The 26,893-nt window shown below is 39.9% G+C and overlaps 1 protein-coding gene across 2 annotated transcripts in view; it reads right to left on the bottom strand.

The window, feature by feature from the left end:
- Positions 1-24,823, bottom strand: part of LOC126355990 (cilia- and flagella-associated protein 206-like) — a 315,199-nt gene extending 290,376 nt beyond the window's left edge. Inside the window, exons 1-4 of one of the 2 annotated variants that reach the window (XM_050006609.1) lie at positions 24,629-24,823; positions 16,006-16,177; positions 5,005-5,193; positions 4,756-4,914 (exon numbers count right to left, since the gene is read on the bottom strand). In XM_050006609.1, the coding sequence (XP_049862566.1) occupies positions 4,756-4,914; positions 5,005-5,193; positions 16,006-16,177; positions 24,629-24,739 (631 nt within the window). In that variant the 5' untranslated portion in view covers positions 24,740-24,823. The remainder of the gene's footprint in view (positions 1-4,755; positions 4,915-5,004; positions 5,194-16,005; positions 16,178-24,628) is intronic. The other variant, XM_050006610.1, reaches the window with a different exon arrangement.
- Positions 24,824-26,893: the final 2,070 nt, after the last annotated feature.

Genomic DNA, 26,893 nt, shown 5'->3' on the forward strand with positions numbered 1-26,893 from the left:
CATGTGGCGACTGTTCCGCTTGAGCAACGTAGGACAGTCAATTCTGAGTGGTACACCACCATTTGTTTGCCTGAAGTCTTCGGAGAAATTCGAAAAATGAACAAGAGAAGACGAATCATTGTGCACCATGACAATGCGAGCTGTCACACATCGGCTCAAACCAGCGCCTTTTTGACCGGCCAAAACGTCGAAGTGATGGGTCATCCGCCGTACAGCCCTGACTTGGCACCCAATGACTTCTTTTTATTCCCACACATCAAGAAAAAAATGCGTGGTCAACGATTTTCGTCGGCAGAAGATGCTGTTGCAGCATTCAAAAACCATGTTTTGGAGGTGTCTCAATCGGAGTGGAAAAAGTGCTTCGAAAATTGGTTTGAGCGCATGCAAAAGTGTATAAATCTTGATGGAGAATATTTTGAAGAACAATAAACCATTTTCGTTGATAAATATTTGTATTTTCATTATTAGGCCAGAAATATATATAGCAGCCCTCGTATTCAATATATACACATAAGAAAAGTATAATGAAAAACAGTAGGGAGATGTATTAATGGAAATTAAGCCCAGGAAGGTGTTGGGGTGCAAGGATTTGTTGGAGAGCAAGTTCCATAGTACTGGTTGTGAAGATCCAAACAGTCCCTGTGATGTAACAAGCACTGAGTTCATTTGAGTTTTGTTGTAGATTATGTTCAGCAACTGTGTAGTGGATGTCCACAAAGCAGACAATTCGCCTATACCCACTCATTTGCTCAGCCAATTTAGCAGTTGTCTTGCTTATACAAAATGCTGTGCAATGGACACAAGGTAGTTCATAAACAACATGTGAAGTTTTTCATGATCAAAGGCACAGCTAATTGCTTAACCACACTTCTTGTCAATGTAGCATAGTGTCCTAAGTTATGTACTACATTTTGGAGCTCCACATACTATGTTTCATTGAAGTCATCTGGTAACCTTATCCTCTTTTTCATCTTTATTTTTTGTTTCAGTTCTTGAAATTCTCTTATTGTCAAAAACCACATAGAATACCTTAAAAAATTCCATGAGAAATTCTTGCTAGAAGGAGAACTCAGATGGTGTGATATGACATAATGCTTCCAGGAAATAGTTAACTTGGCACTGTAAAAGGCAGTAGAGAGGGAAAGTTACAGGATATGATTATGGAACAAAGATTACTGATGCTGTTGTGTGCAGTAGATACACAGAGCTGGAAATGAGATGTACAAGGATGAAAGAAATGGAGAATGGTAGCAAAAATATATCTAAAAACAGTGGGGTTGACACTAGGTAATGCTAGAATTGTACATTGTATACAGTTTTCGGCATCAGAAATTTCAAATAATGGAAGAATGAGAGGGTATGAGGTCTTCTGATATTTTATTGATAAGGACTTCAAAAAAGGAAACCATTTGATTATGAGGAAAAGTACCATACTAGCTTGATATATAAATTAACTAGTGTATTGGTGAAGTTGAAAAGTAAGATCATTTTGAGAGTTAGAACTGTCTTTTTATGTATGAAGATTTATTACAAAGCATATCTGTTGTGTTGTTTGCATGAAGAAATCCTTATGGACTTTGTGTGGTGATGAGAATAGTAGCATTACACCTGATGTCATTGAAAGTGCCTCAAAGAGGCTGCTGTGCCATATGCACTCTCAATGAATATCAAGGACTATAACGTAGTACAGTAAAACTTAATCAAATTATAATTCAGAAACCTGCCCAAACTGTACAAGTATTTCAGTCCCAACACTTTTATATGCTTTTTTTCCCTTGTAGAAGGGGAAAGTGCCTAATGCAGATATGGAACGGATATTTTAAAACTTCATTAATAATTAATTGTATAATGTGATAAAAAGCTTATACAGTACTACTGTATTACAGTATTTATGCATGACTTTACAAGGACACTACCTTTAACACAAGGGCTATACAGCCCTGACAGTACTGTTAAGCAGCACAAATTGGCACACCGCAGTGCTAAGTGTGTGGACATCAAACTGTGCCATTCTGTGGAACAACAAACAAGTTATGTCCAGTGTTGGAACATCAAAGGAAATGGTTCATCCATGAGCCCTCTGTTTGACAGTGTTCTTCACTTTCCACTATTATTTTCCTTTATTACTGACTCACATAGGCACTCACTGGAACATTATTGCACACCTACAAATGCTCTGCTACAATCTGTGTTGTGAAAGAGGTGGGTATTGTCCCATTAAACAATGGTTTCACCTGAAAAGGTCAAGCATTCCAAATAAATGAACTATGCATTACTTTTTGTCAGTTTCAGTTGACTAGTAGACCTTTAAGTGATAACATGATGTTGAGCAAAGAGTATGTGTTGCTAAGATTTAACTAAAAGCTTAAGGTAATTGAGACGAGTGAGGAAGAAATAATGTTGCCTTTCAAATGCAGTAAAACACAAATTTATGAAACTTTAAGAAAGAATATAAGATACAGGATGAATGGTTGTCATGGAATGAAAAGAAAGGTGAAGAAGGCAGGAAATGAAGAAATTAACAAATAGTGCGAGAATGGTTTGTGTGTGTGTTGACAAAAAACTTAGCTTTGTCTGGGCCCATGTTACGGAGTGAGGCTCTAAAAGACACCTAAGAGCTTGAAACTACCATGTTTAGGGCATCCACAGGATGGTTGAACAGTTTCAAAGCCAGGTGCAAGACTGAATGGAATGAAATGTGTGGGGAAGTTAAAGATGTGCAGGAAATTATAGCAACACCGTGGAAGACAATGCTGTATGACCTAATTGGGAATTATAACCTGAAAAACGTGTTCAGTGCCAGTGAAACAGGACTGTTTTATCATGCACTGCCTTCAAAATCTCTAGCAATTCGTGGTGAAAAGTACACTGGCAGGAAAATGAGCAAGGAAAGACTCACTGCACTGCTGTGTAGAAACATGTTAGATGAAATGGAGAAGCCACTGGTGATTTGAAAGGCAGAAAAAACTATGTTGTTTCAAAAACAGAGACATCAGTATGCTTTTAATCAAATATCAAAGCAATAAAAAGGCATGGATGGTGAGTGGTCTTATGGGAAAATGGCTCGGCTCTTTCAATGTCAAAATGAAAAAAATTCTCCTTTTCTAAGACAACGCAACCTACCACCCATAAGTCCAGTCGTCCAATGTGGACTGGATTGTTTCCCACCGGGTTCAATCAGCCTCACACAACCCATGGACCTGGTGGTTATACACACATTCAATTCCCATTATAGGCCATTATTGATGCATTCTCTTATTATTAGTGTCAAATAAGCTGAAAGTGCATTTGCTCTTGAAAGTCCAGTTTTTGTCTTGGATGCAGTAAATTGGATTGGCTTGCCAGTAAGGGAAATAAAGCCTGAGACTGTTACCAAGCGCTTCAAAAAAGCAAAGTTTGGAGGTCAATAACAAGACACTTCTGTGGCCATCGAAGCCCAAGAAAATGAAGCAACAATGGCTGAATTAATTAAAATGAGAAACATTTCATGTAGTGTAAATGACCACAATCAAAGTGATGACTTTCTGTCAACTCACTCAACTTTTACATCAACAACAGATTTAATAGCGATGTGCAACACAGAGGATGAACAGGAAGAAACAAAGAAAGAAGAAGAGGAGAAAAATGATGTCTCTAGAAGAATTAACACGCCTGAAGAAGCTATTGCATGCATAAACAATGTTATGTAATTTGCAGCACACACAAATTCTCCCAAGCTGTAGAAACTATTGCACACTGCAAAAATTGTGTAGAAAAAACCAATTTGGAACCAGAAATTGATGCAAGTTTCCCTTCTTGATATGTGGCAAAAATCTTAATAACAAGGGAGTAACATTTATGTACATACACAATAACCAAATTAAGAAGTTACAGTAGAAACATAGAAATGCCATATTATGTATCAATCAGTGTAATAGTTTAATGTTCTATCGTACAATATACAGTAAATGAACAGCTACTGAGAAGGAGTAAAGATACATAAGTACATTCATAATTACAAATTTATACTTTTGTTCTTGATACCTGACAAATTTTATGTAGCCTAGAGAGTTTTGTGTAATCTGGAAGCTTGCTCAATTTTTGAAAATTATTTTGGTCTCATATGATTCTGTTTTGAGCAAGTTTTACTGTGCACAACAAACACAGGGTGTTCAAAAAGTCTATCCGCAGTGCCATATGATTGTTAGGCGTGCATGCCATATGCCGCAGTGAATATACCGAAATGAAACTCAGTGAAATACAAGTTATTAATTTATTGAAAATTCATTTTACCTACAAATTTTCACATTACATGTTGAAAGTGTCCCCCACTTGAAGGGAAGTAACCCAGGCAGGCGAACAATCATACGACACGTGCGGCTAACAGTCACAGGGCACTGCGTAGAAAGGTTTTGGACACCCCGTATACTGTATCTATCTTGTCTGATGTATACTCAACTTGTAATAAAGTCAGACTGTAACCTGTAAATCAATTTATCAGAATACTGATTTAGTAGATGTTGGCATCACATCAAGATTTAAGAAGACTTCATATACTCAGGAGTTCAACTACTACTACAGGGCAGACATGAACTTTTATTAATAATACACATATTGACCAAACTCTCAAACATGGAATTAATGCAGAAAACTGTTGAGTAAAACTAATCATCTTAACAATGGAAATACTGCTCCCTTTGCGCATTATAAGTCAAATGTTAGCTGAACCAGATTAAAAGAAATTATTTACAAACTCAAATAGTTGCAAGTACTCACAGTTTTCTATCCCTTCACCTCCTCTCTCACAGTCTTTGTTGAATAGCCGAATGCCTGCCACAATGTGAGAAAGTTCAGTAACACGGTGCTCTTTCTCTTTATGTGGAAGGCAGAGAAATTTTTCCAATTCACTCAAAGGGAAAACACTCTGAAGTGCATCTGATGTAAGATATGAATAAAATTACAGTGAAAACTGTGTTTCAAAGAAACTCCTAGCATGTGTACAGCTAGAAAAATAATTGATCTTACCACTTGTTTCTTGTAATACAGAAATATTTGTAGGACTGCCTAGCCCAGAGTAAATTGTTACTGCAATTACAAGTTTTCTATATATTTTTTTCAGCGCTTCTCTTGTCCTTGCTGTTATTTCTGAAATTTCCTTCAATATCACACTTGTTTTCTGTTTCCTTTTTGTGCGATTAGTTATCACTAAATTAGCTGTAAAGAAGATGTGTGGTATTTAACATATAACACAACAGTTTTGTTTTATTGGGTCAACATGACTTTATTTCATTGTTTATTTCTGATTTTAAATACATTCACATTACACTCAACTATATCTAAGTCTTTTTTGGCCTAAAATAAATAAGGGGGACCAGAAGCCAGGAAGCTAGGATAAGGGTTGGATAACAATTGGGATTAATAAGTTTCTTGCCCCAAGAAGACAGATGTCTACTTAATCCAGACAATAATCTGCAGTCAAGAGTTGAAACTTCATTACCAACTGTACTGTAAAATACTGCAATCTGTCACTAAAAAGCAAAACATATGCACTATGCTCAAAAAATAAAATACCCAAATAATCAGTAAAAACAACTTAGAGCATATCAAACAAGAAACAAACAAAGGCAAAATTTAAATCAAACTGATACTCCAAAAAACAGCTCTGACAAAAGTGGCAACAAATTTAAAGCTATTGCTTTCTCCCAGAGGCAGCATACATTATGTTCACTAACAAAGAAATGTATACAGTTGCATTGGATTTATCTCAGCAGACAGACACTTTACAGAGCATGCCCTTAGGAAAATTACAAAATCCATTAAATACAGTAAGCAAAAAGTAGTAGGTAATTCTGTTGGCTATGATGGTGTTTCCAGCAGACTATTAAAATCTTTTACTCAGGAAATGTACAAAATAAAACAGAATCTTCAAAATGGGGAAAAATCACTATAGGTGTACCGTAGGATTCAATATCAAGTTTTTTCTTGTTATACATAAATTATTTTCGATCATATACCAAAAAAGTAGGAAACATTATTTTTGCTGACAATGCAAGTATTTTCATCTAGCCTATTGGAGTAACTTCCAACACTTGATAATGTAAATAATGTTTCTTGAAAAGTAATATCTGGTTCTCTGCAAATGGACTGTTACTGAATTTAGATAAAACACAATATGTATGATTAAGTACTGCAAAGAGCCTGAGCACACAATTGGAAATAATTCATGAGGGTAAATCAATAAATGAAGGAGAATATTCCAAAACCGTACATGTTTATATTGAAAACAAAGATTCCAAGAATTACCAAGCGGGAAAGCGCCGGTAGATAGGCACAATAAATAAAACACACAAACACACACACAGAGACACACACAGTGTGCCTATCTACCGGCGCTTTCCCGCTTGGTAAGTCTTGGAATATTTGTTTTTAATATATATATATATATATATATATATATATATATATATATATATATATATATATATATATATATATATATATATATGCTTGTGTCTGTGTTTGTGCAGATGGATGTGTGTGTGTGTGTGTGTGTGTGTGTGTGTGTGTGTGTGAGTGCACAAGTGTATACCTGTCCTTTTTTCCCCCTAAGGTAAGTCTTTCTGCTCCCGGGATTGGAATGACTCCTTACCCTCTCCCTTAAAACCCACATCCTTTCGTCTTTCCCTCTCCTTCCCTCTTTCCTGAAGAAGCAACCACTGGTTGTGAAAGCTTGAAATTCTGTGTGTGTGTTTTATTTATTGTGCCTATCTACCAGCACTTTCCCGCTTGGTAAGTCTTGGAATCTTTGTTTTTAATATATTTTTCCCATGTGGAAGTTTCTTTCTATTTTATTTACGTGTTTATATTGAATTAGATGTCACATGTTACATATGTTCTTAAACATCTAAGTTCTGCAATTTAAGCTTGCAGATAATACCAGATTGTGGAGATGTTCAAAATATTGATTACCTTTCTCTATTTTCATTTGTATATGTCTTACACCTTTTTGTTCAGGGATGAATCATGACTGAGGAAAGAAGTGATTGTTGACAGAAGCCCGTAATAAGAACAGTGTGTAGTGGCACTCTAGAACCCTTGCACACAGCTCTTCAAACAGCTCAACATATTGACAATAGCCTTAAAGTACATTTGCCCCTTAAAAAGTTTGTTGCCAACTATCAATCACAGTATAAAGATAAAAGTAATACTCATAAATATGATACTAGAATGGGAAGTGATTTACACTACCCATCACTCAAGTCCTAAGATGTATTTAGATATGTGTAATTTCCATGTGCACCAGGTGTGTTTGGCATTGCACAAAGAGGCAAAGAGGTGTATGTGACTATGCAAAGTGATGTACATCTATGCTTTGTGTGACATGTGCCATTGTAAAGCAGTTGTGTGCTTATCCATAGAGCTGTTCGTTCAGTGCTTCGTTTCGCAATGTCTTACTGCTGAAACATTTTTTTTTTCTTTCATGCATTCAAATTTTCCTTTGTGTTAATATTTTTGCAAAGTGGTCTAATGAGAAATGCATGGAATCTGAAGGGGGTTATCATGCTTTTCCTTGTTTGTGGCTGGTTAATTCTATGGATTGTATATAGGGAGTACGACAAAATGACTCTCTACAGTTCCTCACAAGTAAGAACAATACAGAAACAATGAAGGCATACCTGAACAAAGTAAAAATCCTATGTGCTTGTAACATATACATGTTCAAGAGGAGGCTTTGCTGAAGATGAGCCTTTGATACACTGGATCCACCTAGGTTCCATTACAATTTGCTTTGATTCATGGACAGTTTGCATTCATGAGAGCAAATAAAAGAACATTCAAATAATACTTATTGTTGAAACATAATGTAAATGGATAGATAAAAAATCTACTCACCAAGCAGTGGCGGGGGAACACACACATAAAAGTATTTAATGTTCACAAGCTTTCAGAGCCAGTGGCTTCTTCTTCTGGCAGAAGAGTTGTAGCGGAAGGAAGGCGGATGCATGAAAAGGACTGGAGAGGTTTAGGGAAAGGGGTGCAGTTCAGAAAAGTCACCCAGAACCCCAGCTCAGGGGAGACCTATCGGACGGGATGAGAAGGAAAGACTGATAGTTGGGGACTGAACTGGATGAGATTCGAAAACCTGAGAGCTTAAAGGTGGAAGACAGGGTAATATGCAAGACAGAGATTACTACTAAAACACCATGCATGAGTTAATAATAGTGAAAAGCTGAGTGCATTGCATGTAACAAAGGTGGGAGGAGGGAAGTCAAAAAAAAGATAAGTCAGAAAATGAAAGATGTAGAAAACTAAAATGGAGTGATGACAGGAGTAGTAACTGAGAATAAATGCTGACTCAGAAGGACTTAACATAAATTAAGGCCAGGTGGGTGGCGAGAATTAAGGATATGCTGCAGTGCTAGTTACCACCTGTGGAGTTTTGAGCAACTGGTGTCTGGGGGAAGAATCCGGATGCTGCATGTGGTGAAACAGGCACTGAGGTCATGACTGTCATGCTGTACAGAATGCAGGTAGGAGGGGGCATATGGCAAGCCTTGCAGTGGGGATGATTACAGGGGTTGGAGCCATAGAGTAGGGAGATGGGTGGGGAGATGGTAGTTTACACTGTCTCCTGTGACTTTCTCTTTCTGTTCGGCCAGTTCTTTTTTTAATGATTTTGCCTATCATTTTTTTACAACCATTTTTTCAGATCATATAGGCCACTCTTGTGGCAAGAAATTCTTGTCCACTCATTGCCTCTTGTTGACCATAGTCTGTTCTCTTGATTTCCCTGCAAACTATCCTGATTTTTCATGAATTTTTTCCCTGTTTCTCTTCCATTTTTCTATCTTTTTCCACCCTCTACCTCTCGTTTGTGCCACTCCCACCATTTATAAGATCCACACCGTCCTCTCTTGCCACCATGAATCCCATCAGACATTACACATCCGTTCTTTCTGGAAACATGTTTTTGCACTATCAAAATTAAGGTCGCACATTCCGTTTCTTGAAACCTGCTAGTCCTTTGGAGTTACTCCCAAAGGCCTAACATTGAAAATACCTACTCTACATCAGCCTATTTACAGTTTCAAATGCTGCAATCTCTTTCACTTACCCAATTCATCTGTGACTTATATGCCTCATTTGCCAGTTTTTGCTACACCACACTTCTCTCCTTCTACAAAATCCTGCAGTTATCTACCCCTCATGTTTCTCTGGATGGTATCATCTCCCAAGCCAACTTCAGACTGCAACAACATGCCAGGCTTCACCTCAAAAAGCTATTCCACCGTCTTCTAAACTACCTCAACAGTGGTATTTTCCTACCTGTCACTTTGCAGCTCCCCAAACAATCACACCATCAACCACCACTCCTCTCCTACAAACCGAGCTTAGCCATCCTCCTTAACATCCCACATCCTTCACCACTGCATCCCAGACCTGTAATAACTCATAATCACAAGCACCAGTCACATCAGTACAGTGTTCTCAACCTCTCATCCAAAGCATTCCCCCCCACCCCCCAAATTATTTGTATTACATAAGGGTCTCACTTTCAGCCCTAAATCTGATTTTTAACCATGCTACTTCAGTGAAGAACCTACTTTCCTTTACATGCAATGTCAACGGCAAATATTTCTTTGCAACCCAATCCCAAAACCTTTCCAACAATAACCCTGACATTGGACGCTGCCTTGAACAGTTCCAACCACGATCCCAACTTGATCCACAACCACTACCTCAGAATCATTCCTTACAAGCCTTCCAAGAAATTCCGCACATCCAGCATTGCTTCACAACCTTTATTCAGGTCCCTACAACATGACCCTAACCTATCCTCTGCAGAAATCTAGGCTCTACGTTCCCTAAAAGCTGACGACTCTATCATTATCCTCGCAGCAGACAAATGATCTACCATGTGGTACTTGACTGACAGCAGTATGTTAGTGAAGGTCTATATCAGCTATCTTACACCTCTACACACAACATCTGCCATCAAGATCCCATCCATGTGAGTCAAACTGACCTGCAGCCCTCCTAAAAACCTCAGGCCCTTCACAAGGGCTTACACCCAATAAACAGAACTTCTTACCTCACACAAACCATGCGACCCCACATTTTACCTTTTCTCTAAGATCTAAGATCCACATAGCCAATCATCTTGGCTGTCCTATAGTTGCTGGCTTAAAAGCACTCACTGGACATATATCTGTCTTAGTTGATCAATACCTGCAACCCATAGTACAAAGACTTCTTATCTTATATTAAGGATCCAACCATTTCCTAGATCAATAAAAAATCCATGCCTGTCCCACTCTCACCACACACCTTGCTTGTCACCACTGATGCCAACTCCTTCTATAGCAACATCCCCCATGTCTGCTGCTGAAGCGCGGGGTAGCTGTGCGGTCTAAGGTGCCTTGCCACAGTTCGTGCGGCTCCTCCCATCAAAAATCATCACCTTTTCTGGCTCTTTCTTTATCTTTATCACTGTCATCTTCCTTCATCCACTGAAAAACAACTTCATCAAACTTAGGGTCATAAAAACTGACACTTATCTGTGAGCACATTTTGTACTATACTGAAGAAAACAGGTACACAGCTCACAAGACGCAGTTCAGGAGACCGCAACCTGTTTCAGTAACATATGTCAACAACAAACAAAGAAGGCAATAATGCAAATGAGAACAAAATATTGTAGGGTTGGTGACTTAAGGACAGCAGGGGGGAATATAGAAGCATTCCTCTAGAACTGACCTTGGAGAGCGAGTTTGAAGATTTTCATGCCATCTGAGAGACCACAACTCGTGAGTTAAGTGCTCTATCACAATGTTGCTACATGACTAGCCAGTCTTGTGCCAGTGACACCACAACAGTGGGTGTAACTGAGTATGTGACTTGTATGAATTTCTTATCTCTGAAGGTGAACTTCATCTTAAAAATGAACCACAATATTTCTTTTCTAGTTTCCTATCCACTGCTCAGTGTTTCTTCTGTCTAGTGAAACAGAATCTATCTGACAATCTTTTTGTTGTGCCTATCTGCGATTCACCATCTCCACTATACGGTGAATAGTAACTACCCTATTCATAATATTGTTACACACAATACATGAGTTTTCATTGTTTAATAGAATCTACCCTCTTCAATATATTACTTTAGTTGGATGGATAAGAAATCTACTCACCAAGAGGTGACAGAACACACCCGTACCAAAAGGTATGAGAAGGAAGCAGTTCCTGTTTGGTAAGTCTCCCCTGACCTGCAGTTCTGGGTGACTCTCCTGAAATCTACCCCTTTCCCTAAACCTTTCCAGTCCTTTTCCTTCACCCCTCTTCCTCCCCCTTCAACCCTTCCACCTGAAGAAGGAGCTACTGACTCCAAAAGCTTGCCTAATTATAACCTTCTTTTATGTGTGTGTTCTGCTGCCACCTGGTAAGAAGATTTTTTATCTACCCAATTACATTATTTTCTCTTATATATATTGTAATAATATTGGACATTGCATTGGTAAATATTTAGGTCGCCTGTATTAAAGGGAAAAATCTTTCAAGAAAACTGGAAAATTATGAGACAGAATTGATGATCTTTGCTCACCTTCAGAAGAAACATCATTGTAGACACACACAATAGTACATGCACTAACCTAACTCTAAGAACTAATTGTGTTACTCTCTCATGGAGAAGAGAGTGATGGATTGGAGAAGGTTAGAAAGTAAGGGCAGGTCACTCTGACTTCAGGTCATCTACCTCTCTCTCTCTCCTTCTGAAGGGAATTGGATACTGTATGCACTTTTACATATGTCTCACTGATGTTTCTGCTGAGGATAAGTACTGGACACGAGTTCTGTCTCATGATCTTAAACATTTAAGTCAAACATCAGAGCCTTATAAACAAAGTATGAACAAAAGATAGGCTTCCTTACAAAAAAAAATGTAAATTATATGGAAAACATGACACTGTGCCATGAATGAAGAAAGAGAGGATTGATAGAATGTATACATCAACAACAATCTGACACCATTATTTTATATTGCTACAGTACACAATAAGATTATTTAACCAACCACTAGAACACTTGTGTGGTAAAATAAAATAAACATAGAGCAAAATAAAAGTTTACTTCATACAAATAAAAAGAAACATAGCACAGCAAAAGTTTTGAAAGAGAACAGACAGTATGCAGCAACATAAAAATGGAAAAAAAGGCAGGACAAAAAGAATGTTTGAATAGGGGCAAAGTAAGAGAAGAATATACTGTGTTACTGAAAGCAGTTAATAATGGAAGAAAGCCAGATGGGACAAAAAGCCAGATGGCTGGCTGAACACCATCAATTTCCAGAGATGTTGGCACTCAAAATGCAAAAAGTCAAAGTAATTATTAATTTATTGTTGGTAAATATCCGCTTAAACTGCACTGTAAATGGGTCTTTGGCCATTACCACAGAAATTTCTTTTGTTCATATGTGTATTGACAATATCAGTACAGCCTGTGTAAATCTCTTTCTACATCTACATCTACATCCATACTCTGCAAGCCACCTGACGGTGTGTGGCGGAGGGTACCTTGAGTACCTCTATCAGTTCTCCCTTCTATTCCAGTCTCATATTGTTCATGGAAAGAAGGATTACTGGTATGCCTCTGTGTGGGCTCAAATCTCTCTGATTTTATCCTCATGGTCTCTTCGCGAGATATACGTAGGAGGGAGCAATATACTGCTTGACTCCTCGGTGAAGGTATGTTCTCGAAACTTCAACAAAAGCCCGTACCGAGCTTCAGAGCGTCTCTCCTGCAGAGTCTTCCACTGGAGTTTATCTATCATCTCCGTAATGCTTTCTCGATTACTAAATGATCCTGTAATGAAGCGAGCTGCTCTCAGTCTGGCATCTGCTTTACCGACGATCAACTTCATATGATCATTCCATTTTAAATCACTCCTAATGCGTACTTGCAGATAATTTATGGAATTAACTGCTCCCAGTTGCTGACCTACTATACTGTAGCTAAATAATAAGGGATCTTTCTTTCTATGTATTCGCAGCACATTACACTTGTCTACATTGAGATTCAATTGCCATTCCCTGCACTATGCGTCAATTCTCTGCAGATCCTCCTGCTTTACAGTACAATTTTCCATTGTTACAACCTCTCGATATACCACAGCATCATCTGCAAAAAGCCTCATTGAACTTCCAATATCATCCACAAGGTCATTTATGTATATTGTGAATAGCAACAGTCCTACGACACTCCCCTGCGGCACACCTGAAATCACTCTTACTTCGGAAGACTTCTCTCCATTAAAAATGACATGCTCTGTTCTGTTATCTAGGAACTCTTCAATCCTATCACACAATTGGTCTCATAGTCCATATGCTCTTACTTTTTTTCATTAAATGACTGTGGGGAACTGTATCAAATGCCTTGCGGAAGTCAAGAAACACGGTATCTACGTGGGAACCCGTGTCTATGGTCCTCTGAGTCTCGTGGACGAATAGCGTGAGCTGGGTTTCATACAATCATCATTTTCGAAACCCATGCTGATTCCTACAGAGTAGATATCTAGTCTCCAGAAAAGTTTTCTAACTCGGTTGTTGTACCACGGTGGCTCTTTTCCGTCTCTTAGGTTCTTGCTTGGCACATACTCATCTAACGCATATTGTACGATGGTTTTGAACTTTGTCCACTGATCCTCAACACTATCTGTACTTGAGACAAAGCCCGCCAGAGTGGCCGTGCGGTTCTAGGCGCTGCAGTCTGGAGCCGAGCGACCGCTACGGTCGCAGGTTCGAATCCTGCCTCGGGCATGGATGTGTGTGATGTCCTTAGTATAGTTAGGTTTAATTAGTTCAAAGTTCTAGGCGAATGATGACCTCAGAAGTTGAGTCGCATAGTGCTCAGTGCCATTTGAACTTGAGACAAAACTTTTGTGTTGAGCTGTCAAGTACTCTGAAATCTGCTTTTTTCACTTTTGCTAACCAGGAAAACCTTCCTACCTTTTTTAATATTTCTATTTACAGCTGAAATCATCGATATGGTAACTGCTTTATGATCGCTGATTCCCTGTTCTGCGTTACCTGTTTCAAATAGTTCGGGCCTGTTTGTCACCAGAAGGTTTAATATGTTATCGCCACGAGTCGGTTCTCTGTTTAACTGCTCAAGGTAGTTTTCGGATAAAGCACTTTAAAAAATTTCACTTGATGCTTTGTCTCTGCTACCCATTTATGAATGATTGAGTCTCCCAGTCTATATCCAGTAAATTAATATCTCCACCCAGAACTATAACATGGTGGGGAAATCTACTTGAAATATTTTCTAAATTATCTTTCAGGTGCTCAGCCACAACAGCTGCTGGGCCAGGGGGCCTATAGAGACATCCAATTACCATGTCTGAGCCTGCTTAACTGTGACCTTCGCCCAAATTATTTCACATTTCGGATCTCCATCAATTTCCTTCGATACTACTGAACTTCTTATCGCTATAAACAAGCCTCCCCCTTCACTGTCCAGCCTGTCTCTGCGGTATACATTCCAATCTGAGTTTAGAGTTTCATTACTGTTTACATCTGGCTTCAGCCAACTTTCTGTCCCTAGTACTATGTGGGCATTGTGACCGTTTATTAATGAGAGCAGTTCTGGGACCTTTCTATAGATGCTTCTGCAGCTTACTATTAGCACATTAATATTGTTATTCCCTGTTGCATTTTGCCTACTCCTACCTTGCTGCATCTCAGGAGGCATCTTGTCGGGACTAGGGAGGGAATTCTCTAACCTAAAATACCCACATGTGCACTCCACATGTACTCTGCTACACTTGTAGTCGCTTCCTGCGTGTAGTGCACGCCTGACCTATTCAGGGGGACCCTACGTTTCTCCACCCGATAGCGGAGGCCAAGAAATTTGCACCCCAGATCTCCGCAGAATCGTCTGAGCCCCTGGTTTAAGCCTTCCACTCGGCTCCAAACCAGAGGACCACGATTGGTTCTGGGAACAATACTACAAACAGTTAGTTCAGATTCCACCCTGCGAGCGAGGCTTTCCGCCTTCACCAACTCCGCCAACTGCCTGTATGAACTGAGAATGACCTCTGAACTCAAGACGGCAGGAGTCATTGGTGCTGACATAAGCAACAATTTGCAGTCGGGTGCACCCAGTGCTCTCTATCGCCATCGGCAGGGCCTCCTCCACATCTCAGATGAACAGGAAATTTTTGAGTATATTTGAGAAGTACGAAATGTATTTAGCAAGATCATTCAATTTTATGTTAGTGCATATTGTTTACTGAATATATACAACAAATCAAACTCATAGTTTTGTTAGAGCCACATGCAAGGAAAAAACAATTTACAAAACTTCCCTGAGGCTGTGGCTACGCCATGTCTCCACCACAACCTTTCTTCCAAGAGCCCTAGACTCACAATTTTCACAGGACAACTTCTGTGAAATTTGGAAGGTACGAGACAAGCAACTAGTGGAAGTATAATTGTGTGGATAGACTGTGAGTCATGTTTGGCTAGCTCAGTTGACAGAGCACTTGCCTGTGAAAGGCAAAGGTCCTGAATTCAAGTCGCAGTCCAGCATAGTTTTAATCTGTCAGCAGTTTCGTATCAGTGCACACACTGCTGGAAAGCAAAATTTCATTCAAGAAATTTACACTCTCTTAGAGCCATAGGAAATGAAAAGAACATCTTTACCTTATCAGAACCACAGGAAACAACAACTGGTGAACCAGTTGGTAAACATATTGTTGAATTGGAAAGGCTGTTGCCATTGAGACTGCACATTGCCAGGACTTGATTTTATCACTTTTGTTTGTAAGTACTATTAGTAAGAAGTTTTACAGAGTTCATAAACTGCAAATATTAAGAGCATAATTTATAAAAAATTCTATGGCAGATCAAGTCCACCTCATGAAGGCAAAATTTTATGTATTTTGTGTGGTCTAAGATAAGCACTAAAATATTTGCAAGATAATGTAAAAACTGTTCCTAGTTCTATTTGTCTTCATATACACTATTCATACCTTTAGGTACAAAGTTTGTATCAAAATGAACCTGCATTTTTAAAGTTGCCAAAGAGGGAGTCTTTTGACACAGTTTATCTACACAAATTTGTACCAAATGTTCAGCAATATCTTTCCGTGGTTTGTCCTCTACAACAAAGTGCTGAGTTGGGTCCAATGCTATCAGCTCTACCTGAAAGAAAAGATACATACAATAAAAAACCTGGGATGGAATAAGAACAATATGAAAGAAGGTAGATTGCTACTCACCACATAGAGGAGACTGAGTGGATGGCAGGAACATTTAAAGTACATTTAAAAGTAGACTAAGCTATCAGACAATGTGTTTCTTTAGATATAGCAAAACACACACACAAAAACAAAAACACATTTTCACATGGCCACTGTCATCTCTGGAGGCTAACACTCGGCTGCAGTGAACAGTGCTCATAGCTGGTTTGCATACAGAAGAGGTGTGGGGGAAGGATAACAGAGTAGGGTGGGGAAAGGTGCTGTACTGCTGCCTGTGTGGCAGTGATAGAATGGTTGGTGACTAAGTGCTGCATCAGGAAGCTATTCTGGCTGGGTAGAGGGGGTCAATGGGGGAAAAGGTGAAAGGATTTTTCAGGTGTGCTCCAGAGGAGAGAAGGTGTATGAGATGCAGCTACGAAGGCACGGAATGGGAATGGGATAGAGCTATATGGAAGACAGGAACTAGTGAAGGACGAGGCCAGTGGAGTTACAGAAATCCCTTGCTCCCTGTCTCAAACCCTGTAACAGACCTAGGTGCAAGATCTGTCTCACCATCTTCCCATCACCATCTACTCTAGTCCTGTCACAGACATTTCCTATGCTATCAAAGGCAGGGCCACCTATGGAAGCAACTACATGGTCTGAAACTTAGCTGTAAACATTGTGTACATTCTATGTGGACATAAATACTAAGAAGTTGTCTACCGTCAAGAGACAACTGGGCAACCCAGTTGCTGAGCATGTCACCCAACAAGTTGTAATTGACTTCAGTGACTGTTTTACTGTTTTACAACCTGTGCCATCTGGATCCTTCCCAGCAACACCAGCTTTTCTGTTGTGCACATGGGACCTCTCGCTACAATATATCCTTCACTGCCATAATCCCTTTGGCTTCAACCTTCGTTAATCCCTGTCCCCACCTAGCTCTATCCCACTCCACATTACACATACTTGACAACCCCTCTAAACGCCTGCATAGTTGTTTCCTCAACTTTTCTTCTCTACTCCTCCCCTTTCTGCCCTCCCTCCACACCCACACCCTCTCACCTCACCCTCCTCAGAACAATCTCTCAATGTTGCATCCAACACCTAACAACACTGCCCTCATAGCATCAATGTGTACTACCACAGCTAGCACTAGAAAATATTCCCCCATCCCTCCTCTGCTGCCCCTTTCCCTCCATGATCGACACCTCTTCCTTATCCCCACTACCCACCACAGCCAAGATCACTGCTCACAGCAGTCAGGCCTCAGTGCACAGAGAAGACAATGTCCATGTGTGTGTCAGCTGTGCTTCTGAGTGTGTACACACTTTTATATGCCTGAAGAAGGGCTTTGTCTGATAGCTTAGTCTACTTTTAAATGTTCCTATCTGCCACTCAGCACTTCCTCTATGTAATGAGTAGGAGTCTAGCTTATTTCATGCTGCTGAACGGAAACAAACTACATTTCAATGTTTAAAATGATTCCAGTTGCATTTCATGAAAACAACATTCTGATTCATACAGAAATAAAGTTTTATTTGTAACATCAAATTACTTCAGGTTTAAACACTACCACAGCTTGAATATAAATTACATTACTGTAGTAATCAACTCTGCTAGTGACATGGAGCTGTCACATCTGTTGGAGTTAGTTTCCTACCTGCAGCCCTCACGACTGTGGTGCCATGATCTACAAGCTGTCTCTGCAAGCAGTCTGGGAAGAGGCCATGCCCCTGGAACGCATGTCTCATCACCTGGTAGGACCCTGTGACTACTGACCATCTATAACTGAGCTTCCACCACATAGAGTACACATTCTCTCATGCACTTGTTTGATAAACGCATCACTTCACTGGCTGCTATCAGTTGACTGTCTTGGCTTTCACTTCAGACTATGCATGAACTTTAATTCGGGCTGGCTACCTTCTACTTGTGTAATTCTGATCTTACAAGTTATCGCATTTACTGTGTGCCTCTACTGTATCAATACATTTTGCCTAATAACTGCAGAAATAAACAATTATGTTCTCTTCATAGTGAAATATAAACAAACACTTCCTTCAGACCTCACCTTTAGCCCAAAACGTAAGTTCAAACATACTAGACTTGTGAAAGAACTTCTTTCTTTTATTCATTGTCTGCCCTTCACCCCATTGACAAAACAGTACGCACCCCACTGAGAAAAGCCAGTCAAATCTCACATAGAAAATTGTTTAAAACAGTTCCATCTTTCCTCCAACTGTGCTCCTCCTGCCTTTCCACCCAGTCATTCCTGTTATCACTTCTAGCCAAGCCATATCTTTCGTTTTTAAATCCCATCCCAGTGAGTCCAAATCACTCCTATGAGACACACAGCTATCCATAAACCTGAAAACCAACCCAGACTTTATTACCCTTCCTGAAGACAAAGGCTCCATCATACTTGTCATGAATCACATTGACTTAATAGCTGAGGGTCTCTGCCACCTTTCTGGCACCCATCCCAAAGTCCACCAGGATCTCCAGCAGCTCCCCAAGGCTTTACGTCCATCCCAAAACCTGACACCTGAATCCATCTACATCTCACAGTGGCAACCCCCTGCATTCCTACTTTTTCCTATGGCCCACACTTCACAAACACAGCACCACAGGTCTCCCAACTGGTCATTCCACTGTGACTGGGTACAATGCTTCCACAGAACAAACCTTTTCTTTGTTTACCAACACCTCCAGGCTATTGCCCATAACCTCTCACTGTACATTAAAACTGTGCTCACTCCCTTCACTTCTTTTCCGCAGTTCCTGTCCCATTACCACCAGATTCCTTGTTGGTCATTGTGGAGGTGATATTCTTGTACACCAATTACCTTTCCCAGACTCCTCCTGATAGCAAACCCTTCATCTCTTTCCTAATTCTCCTAGCTAACAACACCTTGACCTACAATTACTTCACTTTTGAAGGATATATTTATAAACAAATCCATGGTACTGCTATGGGTATTCAAATGGCACCACCTAAGCCAACTTATTTCTGAGCCACCTGACGGAACCTTTTCTGTTCAATAAACACCTATTAGCCATTGTCTGATTCAGATTCACTGATGATATTTTCATGATCTGACATTATGGCAAGGACAACCCTTGCTCTTTCATCTATAATGTGAACATGTACAGCCAAATCTCCTTGACATGTTCCTTCTCATCTCAATTAGTCAACTGCCTAGATGTCGATCTCTACTGCTCATGTGGCTGCATAAATACATTTGTTCATTTCAACTGGACAAACCACCAACATTACCTTACCTTTGGCAGCTGTCACCCATTCCATGTCAAAAAGTCTCTTCCTAACAGGCTCGTTACCCATGGATGCAGCATCTGCAGTCAAAAACGGAGTTATCAAGATATACTAATAAGTTTACCCGAGCCTTTATTGAAAGACAATATCCAATCCAGTTCATCCATTAACAAACCTCCCACAACATCTCCTCTGACACCAGTAAACCTGTTAAGCAGCCACCGACCAGCAATACTTCGATCATCCAGTATCACCCTAGCTTCAACCACATCCTTGACCAGGACTTGGACTACCTCTCATCATGGTCCGAGTTGAGTTATATCTCACCCACATCGCCCAAGTAGTGTCTTACCACCCACCCAACCTACAGAAAATCCTTGTCCATCCTTGCTCCTGATCCCGTACTGCATGGATCATTCCCTTGTGGTGAATCCAGGTGCAAGACCTGTCCCATACACCCACCCATAACCTCCTAAGTAGTTCAGTCACAGACATGTCCTACCCAATAAAAGGCAGGGCCATGTGTGAAAGCAGCCATTTATATATCAACTATGCTGCAATTACTGTAAAGCAAGCTATATGGGCATGACAAGTAACCAACTATCTGCTTACATGAATGGACACTGCCAAACTGCAGCAAACCATATACTTGACCATCTGGTTGTTGAACATACTGTGCAAAACAACAAAAAGTGACTGCAATAGCTGCTTCACTATGTGGGCCATTGGATACTCCCTTCCAGCACATTTTTCTCTGAGCTATGAAGATGGGAATTGTCTCTCCATTACATCATGCATTCTTGCAACCAACCTGGCCTAAACCTCCATCAGCTTGTTCCCACAGCCTACCTTGCCTTTCCCATTTCCTTCTGTCCACACCACTCCCTCCATGTTTGTATCAGGTACTGTCTTGTCCTACTACTCTCCCCCCTCCCCAGCTCTATGAACATTCTCTCTCTCTCTCTCCCTCTCTCTCTCTCTCTCTCTCTCTCCCTCTCTCTCTGTCTCCCTCTCTCCTCTCTCTCTCTCTCTCTCTTTCTCTTCATCCTCACCTTTCTCTCCTTTCATCCCCTCCCTCCCTAACTCTCTACCTCTTACAAGTTCTACTCTCTGAACTCCTTTCCTCTTGTTGTACAGCTGCTGAGTGATCTCTCGAAAGACATGCCTCACACTATTCCGCTACTCTCTTCTTGGCTTGTGCATCCTTCCCCGCCACTTCCCACCTCAATCTGCTCTGGGTACTACTCTCAGTAACTGATAATGATAATCAGTCTCACCATGACCATGGGATGTTTGTGTGAGTGGGTGTGTGATTGCAAGCACTTCTGAAGGATCATAGCATCGTAATTCAGAATAACATAGGTACTGTAATACAGTATTGTATTTATCCACTGTCAGCAGGAAATCAACTTTCAAGTAAAATGTCTTCCCTGCACAGGAAGATACATAATGGGTGTGTCAGTATGCAATATAGACACATGGTTGATGACATATATATGTTTGGGTCTGGCGGTAAGTCATGCTCAGGTTGTCTAAAGGTAAGACTACCATTCGCAATAAGTGGGAAATCTGGGTTTGAGTCCCAGTCTGGCACAATTTCTTCTTGTTGTCTTTCCATTACGCAGCTGATGATTGTCCATATTCCCAAATGCAAATACATTTTATGCACTTGATATGCATTATAACACCCTATACCGCAAAAGACAGGTCAAAAAGATTTGGTGGATGGCAGCAGATGAGGGAATAAGAAATGGCACCACAACATTAACATATGAGCTCATGTTTGAAGAAAAAGAAGACTTTTAATTTTGTTCCAGTAGTATCATGTAAGTTACTGGTGATTTTTAATATTCCAGTAGAATTAAAAAGAGCTCTTAGTAGCAGTCCAAAGTAATAACTTTAAGATTTGAGCTATATGTAAATGTAAGGGAAGCAGCACATTAAGAAGGTCAATTTGCTAGGCTTGCTAGTTTTCCTACTATGCTGCCATAATGAGAAGGTGATCCCACAATTTGCCATCATTAATTATCACATAAATACTGCAGTAACCAGAAGAGTTTTCCACTGTACCAGTTTTGCCCTGCTGCAAAAGAGAACACACTTCACCAGAAAACATATGGACACAAAAGCCCGTAAGCTTCTAGCCATTCACTTGCTACTGTCATGGTCGCTTTTGGCTTTAGATTGGGACTGGATTGACACAGGAATGGTGGCACAACTATCATCAAGACAGAGAGCCACAGAGAAGCAGAAGGGGAAATTCAGTAGGCTTTCACCACAACAATGTGGGGCAGGAAGAAAATCTTCGGAATGTACTGAGATCAATGTGACAGCAAGAAACTTCAATGCAAATGCCATTTCAGCACTTAAGAAGAGGCAAAACTTTGCTCCTTCACCAAGAAGTATTCCTTTTGCAGTTGAACAAGCAGTTCGTAGTTTCCCAGTGAGACTGCAGATTTAATTTATAGAGAAACAAACCGCATACTTAAATTAAAATCCAAGCCACCAGCAGCAGCAAACATGACCTTAGCTGAATTCAATGGCTTCCATGCTCTCTACAATGATCATCTCACTGTCATCCTGTCTGCTAACAGAGGCAATAATGCCGTCCCAATTGTATGAGCCAACTACAACGCGAAAATCTGATGGATGCTGGAGGTAGATACATACTAAAAACTGTCTCAGAACACAATATCCATAGTAGTGAGGAAGAGTTTGGGACATTTTAAGGACATCACCTTGGGCACAGCTTCTAGAAAGCCCAGTTGTTTTTATCACTACAACTGACGACACCTTCGTCATATGGCTTCATGGACATGAAAAGCAGCAAGAGTTCCTGAAACACATCAACAACATCCATGACCACATAAAATTCACAACAGAAGTACAGGAGGACAGTTCCTTGCCATTCCTGGATGTCCTTGCAACCATAAACCCAATGGATGTCTCAGTCACAGCATTTACTACAAGCCCACCCACACAGATCGGTATCCGCATGCCACCAGCTGCCACCACGAGCCCAGAAATGACCTTGATAGACTGAGCTTAAACCATCTCAGACACCAAATACCTGCTGAAGGAAATAAGCCACTTACATAAAGCTTTCAAGGAAAATTGCTACAACAACAAACAGAATTTTTAAGCAGTTTCATCAAAGCCATGAAAGCAGAACGTCTTGAAATAATACACAAAGATAATTGAGTTTTTAACATTTTGTGCCTGAATAACTTGGAGGATTAGCTGGCTGATGAGAAACATAAAATCTACACAGTCTTCTTCGGGCCCGCAGCAAAGATCCAGCAACCAATGAAGCCTGTGAAAGACAATGTAGGCCTCAGAGCACCTGGAGTATACAAAATACCTTGTGGGTGTGGACAGTTTTATGTCATTCAGACTATCCGCATTATTAAACAATATCACACAGAACTTCAAAGGTGTTCTGGGATACCATAATAAATGAAGCAATAGAGATCAAAATATCAGACAATACCCTCAATAAATATGTGGACTGCAGTTGAATAGGATCCTGTGATTGGGGAGTTGAAATGTGTGTGGCAGTTGTGCCACCAAAAAAGTGTCATAAATGGATGCTGCAGGACTAGGTACCAGTAACATCAATGGTGGCGATGCAAGTATACAAGCATGGAAGCACCATTTGCATGACAGTTAGTAATTTGAAAATGACAGATCAGATCTCTGATGAAAGCTCATGGGCAGTAGACCACCTGACATGGCTTGAAAGCCGAGAATATTTTATTAATGGATCTCGCCATGAGAGCACGCATACATACATACATTTAAATAATTCATTTAAAATTATTTAGCTGTTGAGCAACATATAGAAATTACAGCGACCAAGAAGTACTCAGCACCAATAATATTAACTTGTAGTTTTATTAATATGTACCCTGTGACATCCAGTTTTATATTTATTTTGATCTTGTGTAATACCATGTACAGTGGATACACTTATAATGTAGGACAAGAAAAAGAATTAAGTTTTATGTACACACATTTTTGTTTACAGTGGATAGGTTTGTTTTAAAGAACAACTGTACACAAATGTGTAAAACCTCTCTATGAAAGACTGTACTAAAACACACTGCTTCACAAAAAAAAGTGAAGCATCTTGAAAACAGGATCAGATCTCAAAGTAAATGAGTACGTAAACACATTATTGATGAGTATGTAAATGAGTAGAGGTGCAACTCTCTGTGATGGAATGGCCATCAGAGTGCATTAATGTTGTTCATATTCAGTGTTGTTATCAATTCCAGTGTGGTATATAAGAGATACAAACAGTGTGAAACACACAGGAGAGGGATTAATCAAACTCCTACTCTGACTGATTAGAGTCAATTTAGCAGTAGGAGCCATTCCTAATGTTTGGAGGTTGGTAAAGGTTGTTTTCATTCTGAAATCAGGGAAACTGATCATAACGAGGCTAAGGATATGAAACCAAACTGTCTTTCTTTCTTTTGAATATGTTAGAAAAACTGGTTAATGTGCAAGTTAAGGAAAGGAAATTAATGAGGTCTCTTTATATGAAAAACAACACACATATCAACCATGTTAAGTATGCAAAACAGGTGGGTGGGAGGGGGGGGGGGGGTGTGTGCAGCCGCATAGCTGTGACCCCCCCCCCCCCCAACCCCACTCCCTACAAATACAATACCAAGAAAATTTTCAAAACTGTTAAGTCTGTTGCAGTTTGCAAATGCGCTTTCTATTATTTTTTTTGATTGGGGGGGGGGGGGGGTTAGGAATCAACAGGTGTAGTATTTGGGTGGCTGCAGCCTCATAGTCGCCCCCCCCCCCCCCAGTTTCTATCACTTCCGGAATCGTCACTGAAGTAAGACGCTCCGGTATATTGGCACGGGGTTGTAACCTAATAACGGAAATGAAAACAACCAGCTGGGCTGAGAAACTTCAAATTTAAAAATAATCACCTATTACGTAACGGAAAAAATAAATGTTGTACCGGTCCGGCTGGTCACATAACAGTATCTAAACAATCGTCACTTGTTTTCTTTCAAAAACTTTAACAATTAAAAAAAAAATTACGACCTTTTACCAATTTCCGTATTTAAAAGGGCATTTTATCCTGAGGGTAAGTTACGTTAACCCACTTACCACATATTGAGCTAAAGCGTCCGATAAATGAACTCCTCTGTCTGCACATTTGCTAATAGTTTCCCGCACAACATTTCTTATTGTGTTCTCAATTTGTATAACTCTAGACATGATTAAGAACTGAGGTCCTGCACACTTTACAAAACAAGACTTAAAGACGGCTACGCCGAAGACTGTGTCTTGGCAACCAAGATAAACAGCGTAAATATTCGTCTCTTTTCTTTATTTGTCACTTGGCCTTCGGGCCTTACCCACACAACTATTTTTTTAAGGTTCGTATACACTCCTTAACTGAAAGGGGCAAAATTTAACGAATAACATTTAAATAACAGCTGTAAAACAGCTTATTAGTTCTTAAGACTGTATCTCAAGGTAAGACAAATGAATTACAATCCCAAGGTGAAGGTGTTGTTTTATCGTACTCTTTTTTGTTCCTCTTCATATACAACTATAATAAAACTACATTTATACTTTGCAAATCATTTCAAACTGCATGACAGGGGTACTTTGCCTTTTACCACTCATTACGGCTTCTTCCAGTTCCATTGGCGCATGTAGAGCGGGAAGAATGAGCGTTTTAAACGCCTGTGTGCGTTTCTTCGCGATGTCTTGGTGATCCCTGCAGGAGCGATACACAGTGCGTTCCTACATTCCGTGCTTAAAGCTGGTCCTTCAAACTTTGTCAGTAGGCTTTCACGAGATAGATTGCATCCATCTTCAAGCGCCCGCCAGTTCAGATTTTTCAGTATCTCAGTTACGCTCTGCCATGGGTCGAACAAACAACTGATTATCTGTGCTGTCCTTCTTTCTACTGCATTCTCTGTCAGTTCCTTTTGTACGGATCCCACACTCTTGAGCATTAGCCTAGGATAGGTCACACATGTGTTTTGCAACTCCTTTGTAGATTCATTGAGTTTTTTTATACAGTTCAGTCGGCTTAAGTTGATCCCAGAGGTGCGTCAATTGCAGCCTATTGTTGACTCCTAGCTTCTGCAAAAATGTAGGGAGCCACATTATTTCACCAGCTAAACCGGATGCTGCAACGTACTTCGCTTCCGTTGTAGATCTGGCAACATATTTTTGCCAGCGAGATGTCCATATAAAAGGCCTCGTCATATGTCTTTATTCTATAAAGGCTTTTCTTTAGTTTGCAAATTAAGACTGAAGTGTCATTAATGAAACCTTCTGGCTGTTCCACGAAAATATCTTCTTGCAAATGACTGCTGAGAAAGGCAGTTCTCACGTCAAACTGCTTCATGCCCATTTCACACTCTATAGCCAAAGCTAAAAGAGTACGAATTGACTCACACCTAACAAAAGGTGAAAAAATTTCTCTATAATCAAGTCCGGGTTTCTGAGAATATCCTTTTGCACATACCTCATTATACGACCATCTTGTGTAGCCTACATTTAATTTTTTAAAACCATATACAACCAACAGCTGATGATCTGTAGATACTAATCCACCAAGTCCTACGTATTATTTCCAATGAAGACGTTTCGTCTTTCATTGTTCCATACTACTTCTCGGAGTCTCTAGGTGCCATCGCCTCCTAGAATATTTGGTTCATAATTGCTGCTCAAGCCACATAAATTGGAAACGAACTGGAGGACGAAGTTCGCTTAGGTTTCTAAGTTTGATTCCAAGTTGAATAACTTTCTCTGAAGCGACTACATCTATACTTTCCAAGGCTGTTTAATTTCATCTTTAGAAACTCAAAACATCCTGCCATGTATTTTTTTCCTACAACGATCAATAATTCACGTACAGTAAACAACAGGTAGATTTCTTCGCCTCATAATCACGTTCTTAATATGATAAATACCGAGTGACGTCACTATTAGTCATCACATTGACACTAAATAATCAACTTACATTGTATTTTCCGGCAAATTTCAATTGCATATTATTACATAAGCTTCATGATTGGGTTCTGCTTTTCACATCTGAGAACAAATTCACCCTAACTCCAGGTTTGGCTAAATGCCTGCTTGTTTCATTTGATTTGACCGTTGAGATCACAAAAGATGAGCCATTATTCACAGTGATCGCCATCACGAAAAGTGGCGGTAATATCTGTATAAGTATCGCACTCAGTTTTTTCAACTTTATCATGTTCAAGCCCAGAAAAACATCTCGCAGATTCATCATCATCAACAAAAAAGTACCCTTTGTCGCCTTCCTTACGTCTAAGCGAAGAAAAAATTATACGCACAATATGCTCGTAAACGATTCCATTTACTTACGTTCACATGAATAAATGT

Source organism: Schistocerca gregaria, chromosome 3 (assembly GCF_023897955.1).
Source record: "Schistocerca gregaria isolate iqSchGreg1 chromosome 3, iqSchGreg1.2, whole genome shotgun sequence".
Classification (NCBI taxonomy): domain Eukaryota; kingdom Metazoa; phylum Arthropoda; class Insecta; order Orthoptera; family Acrididae; genus Schistocerca; species Schistocerca gregaria.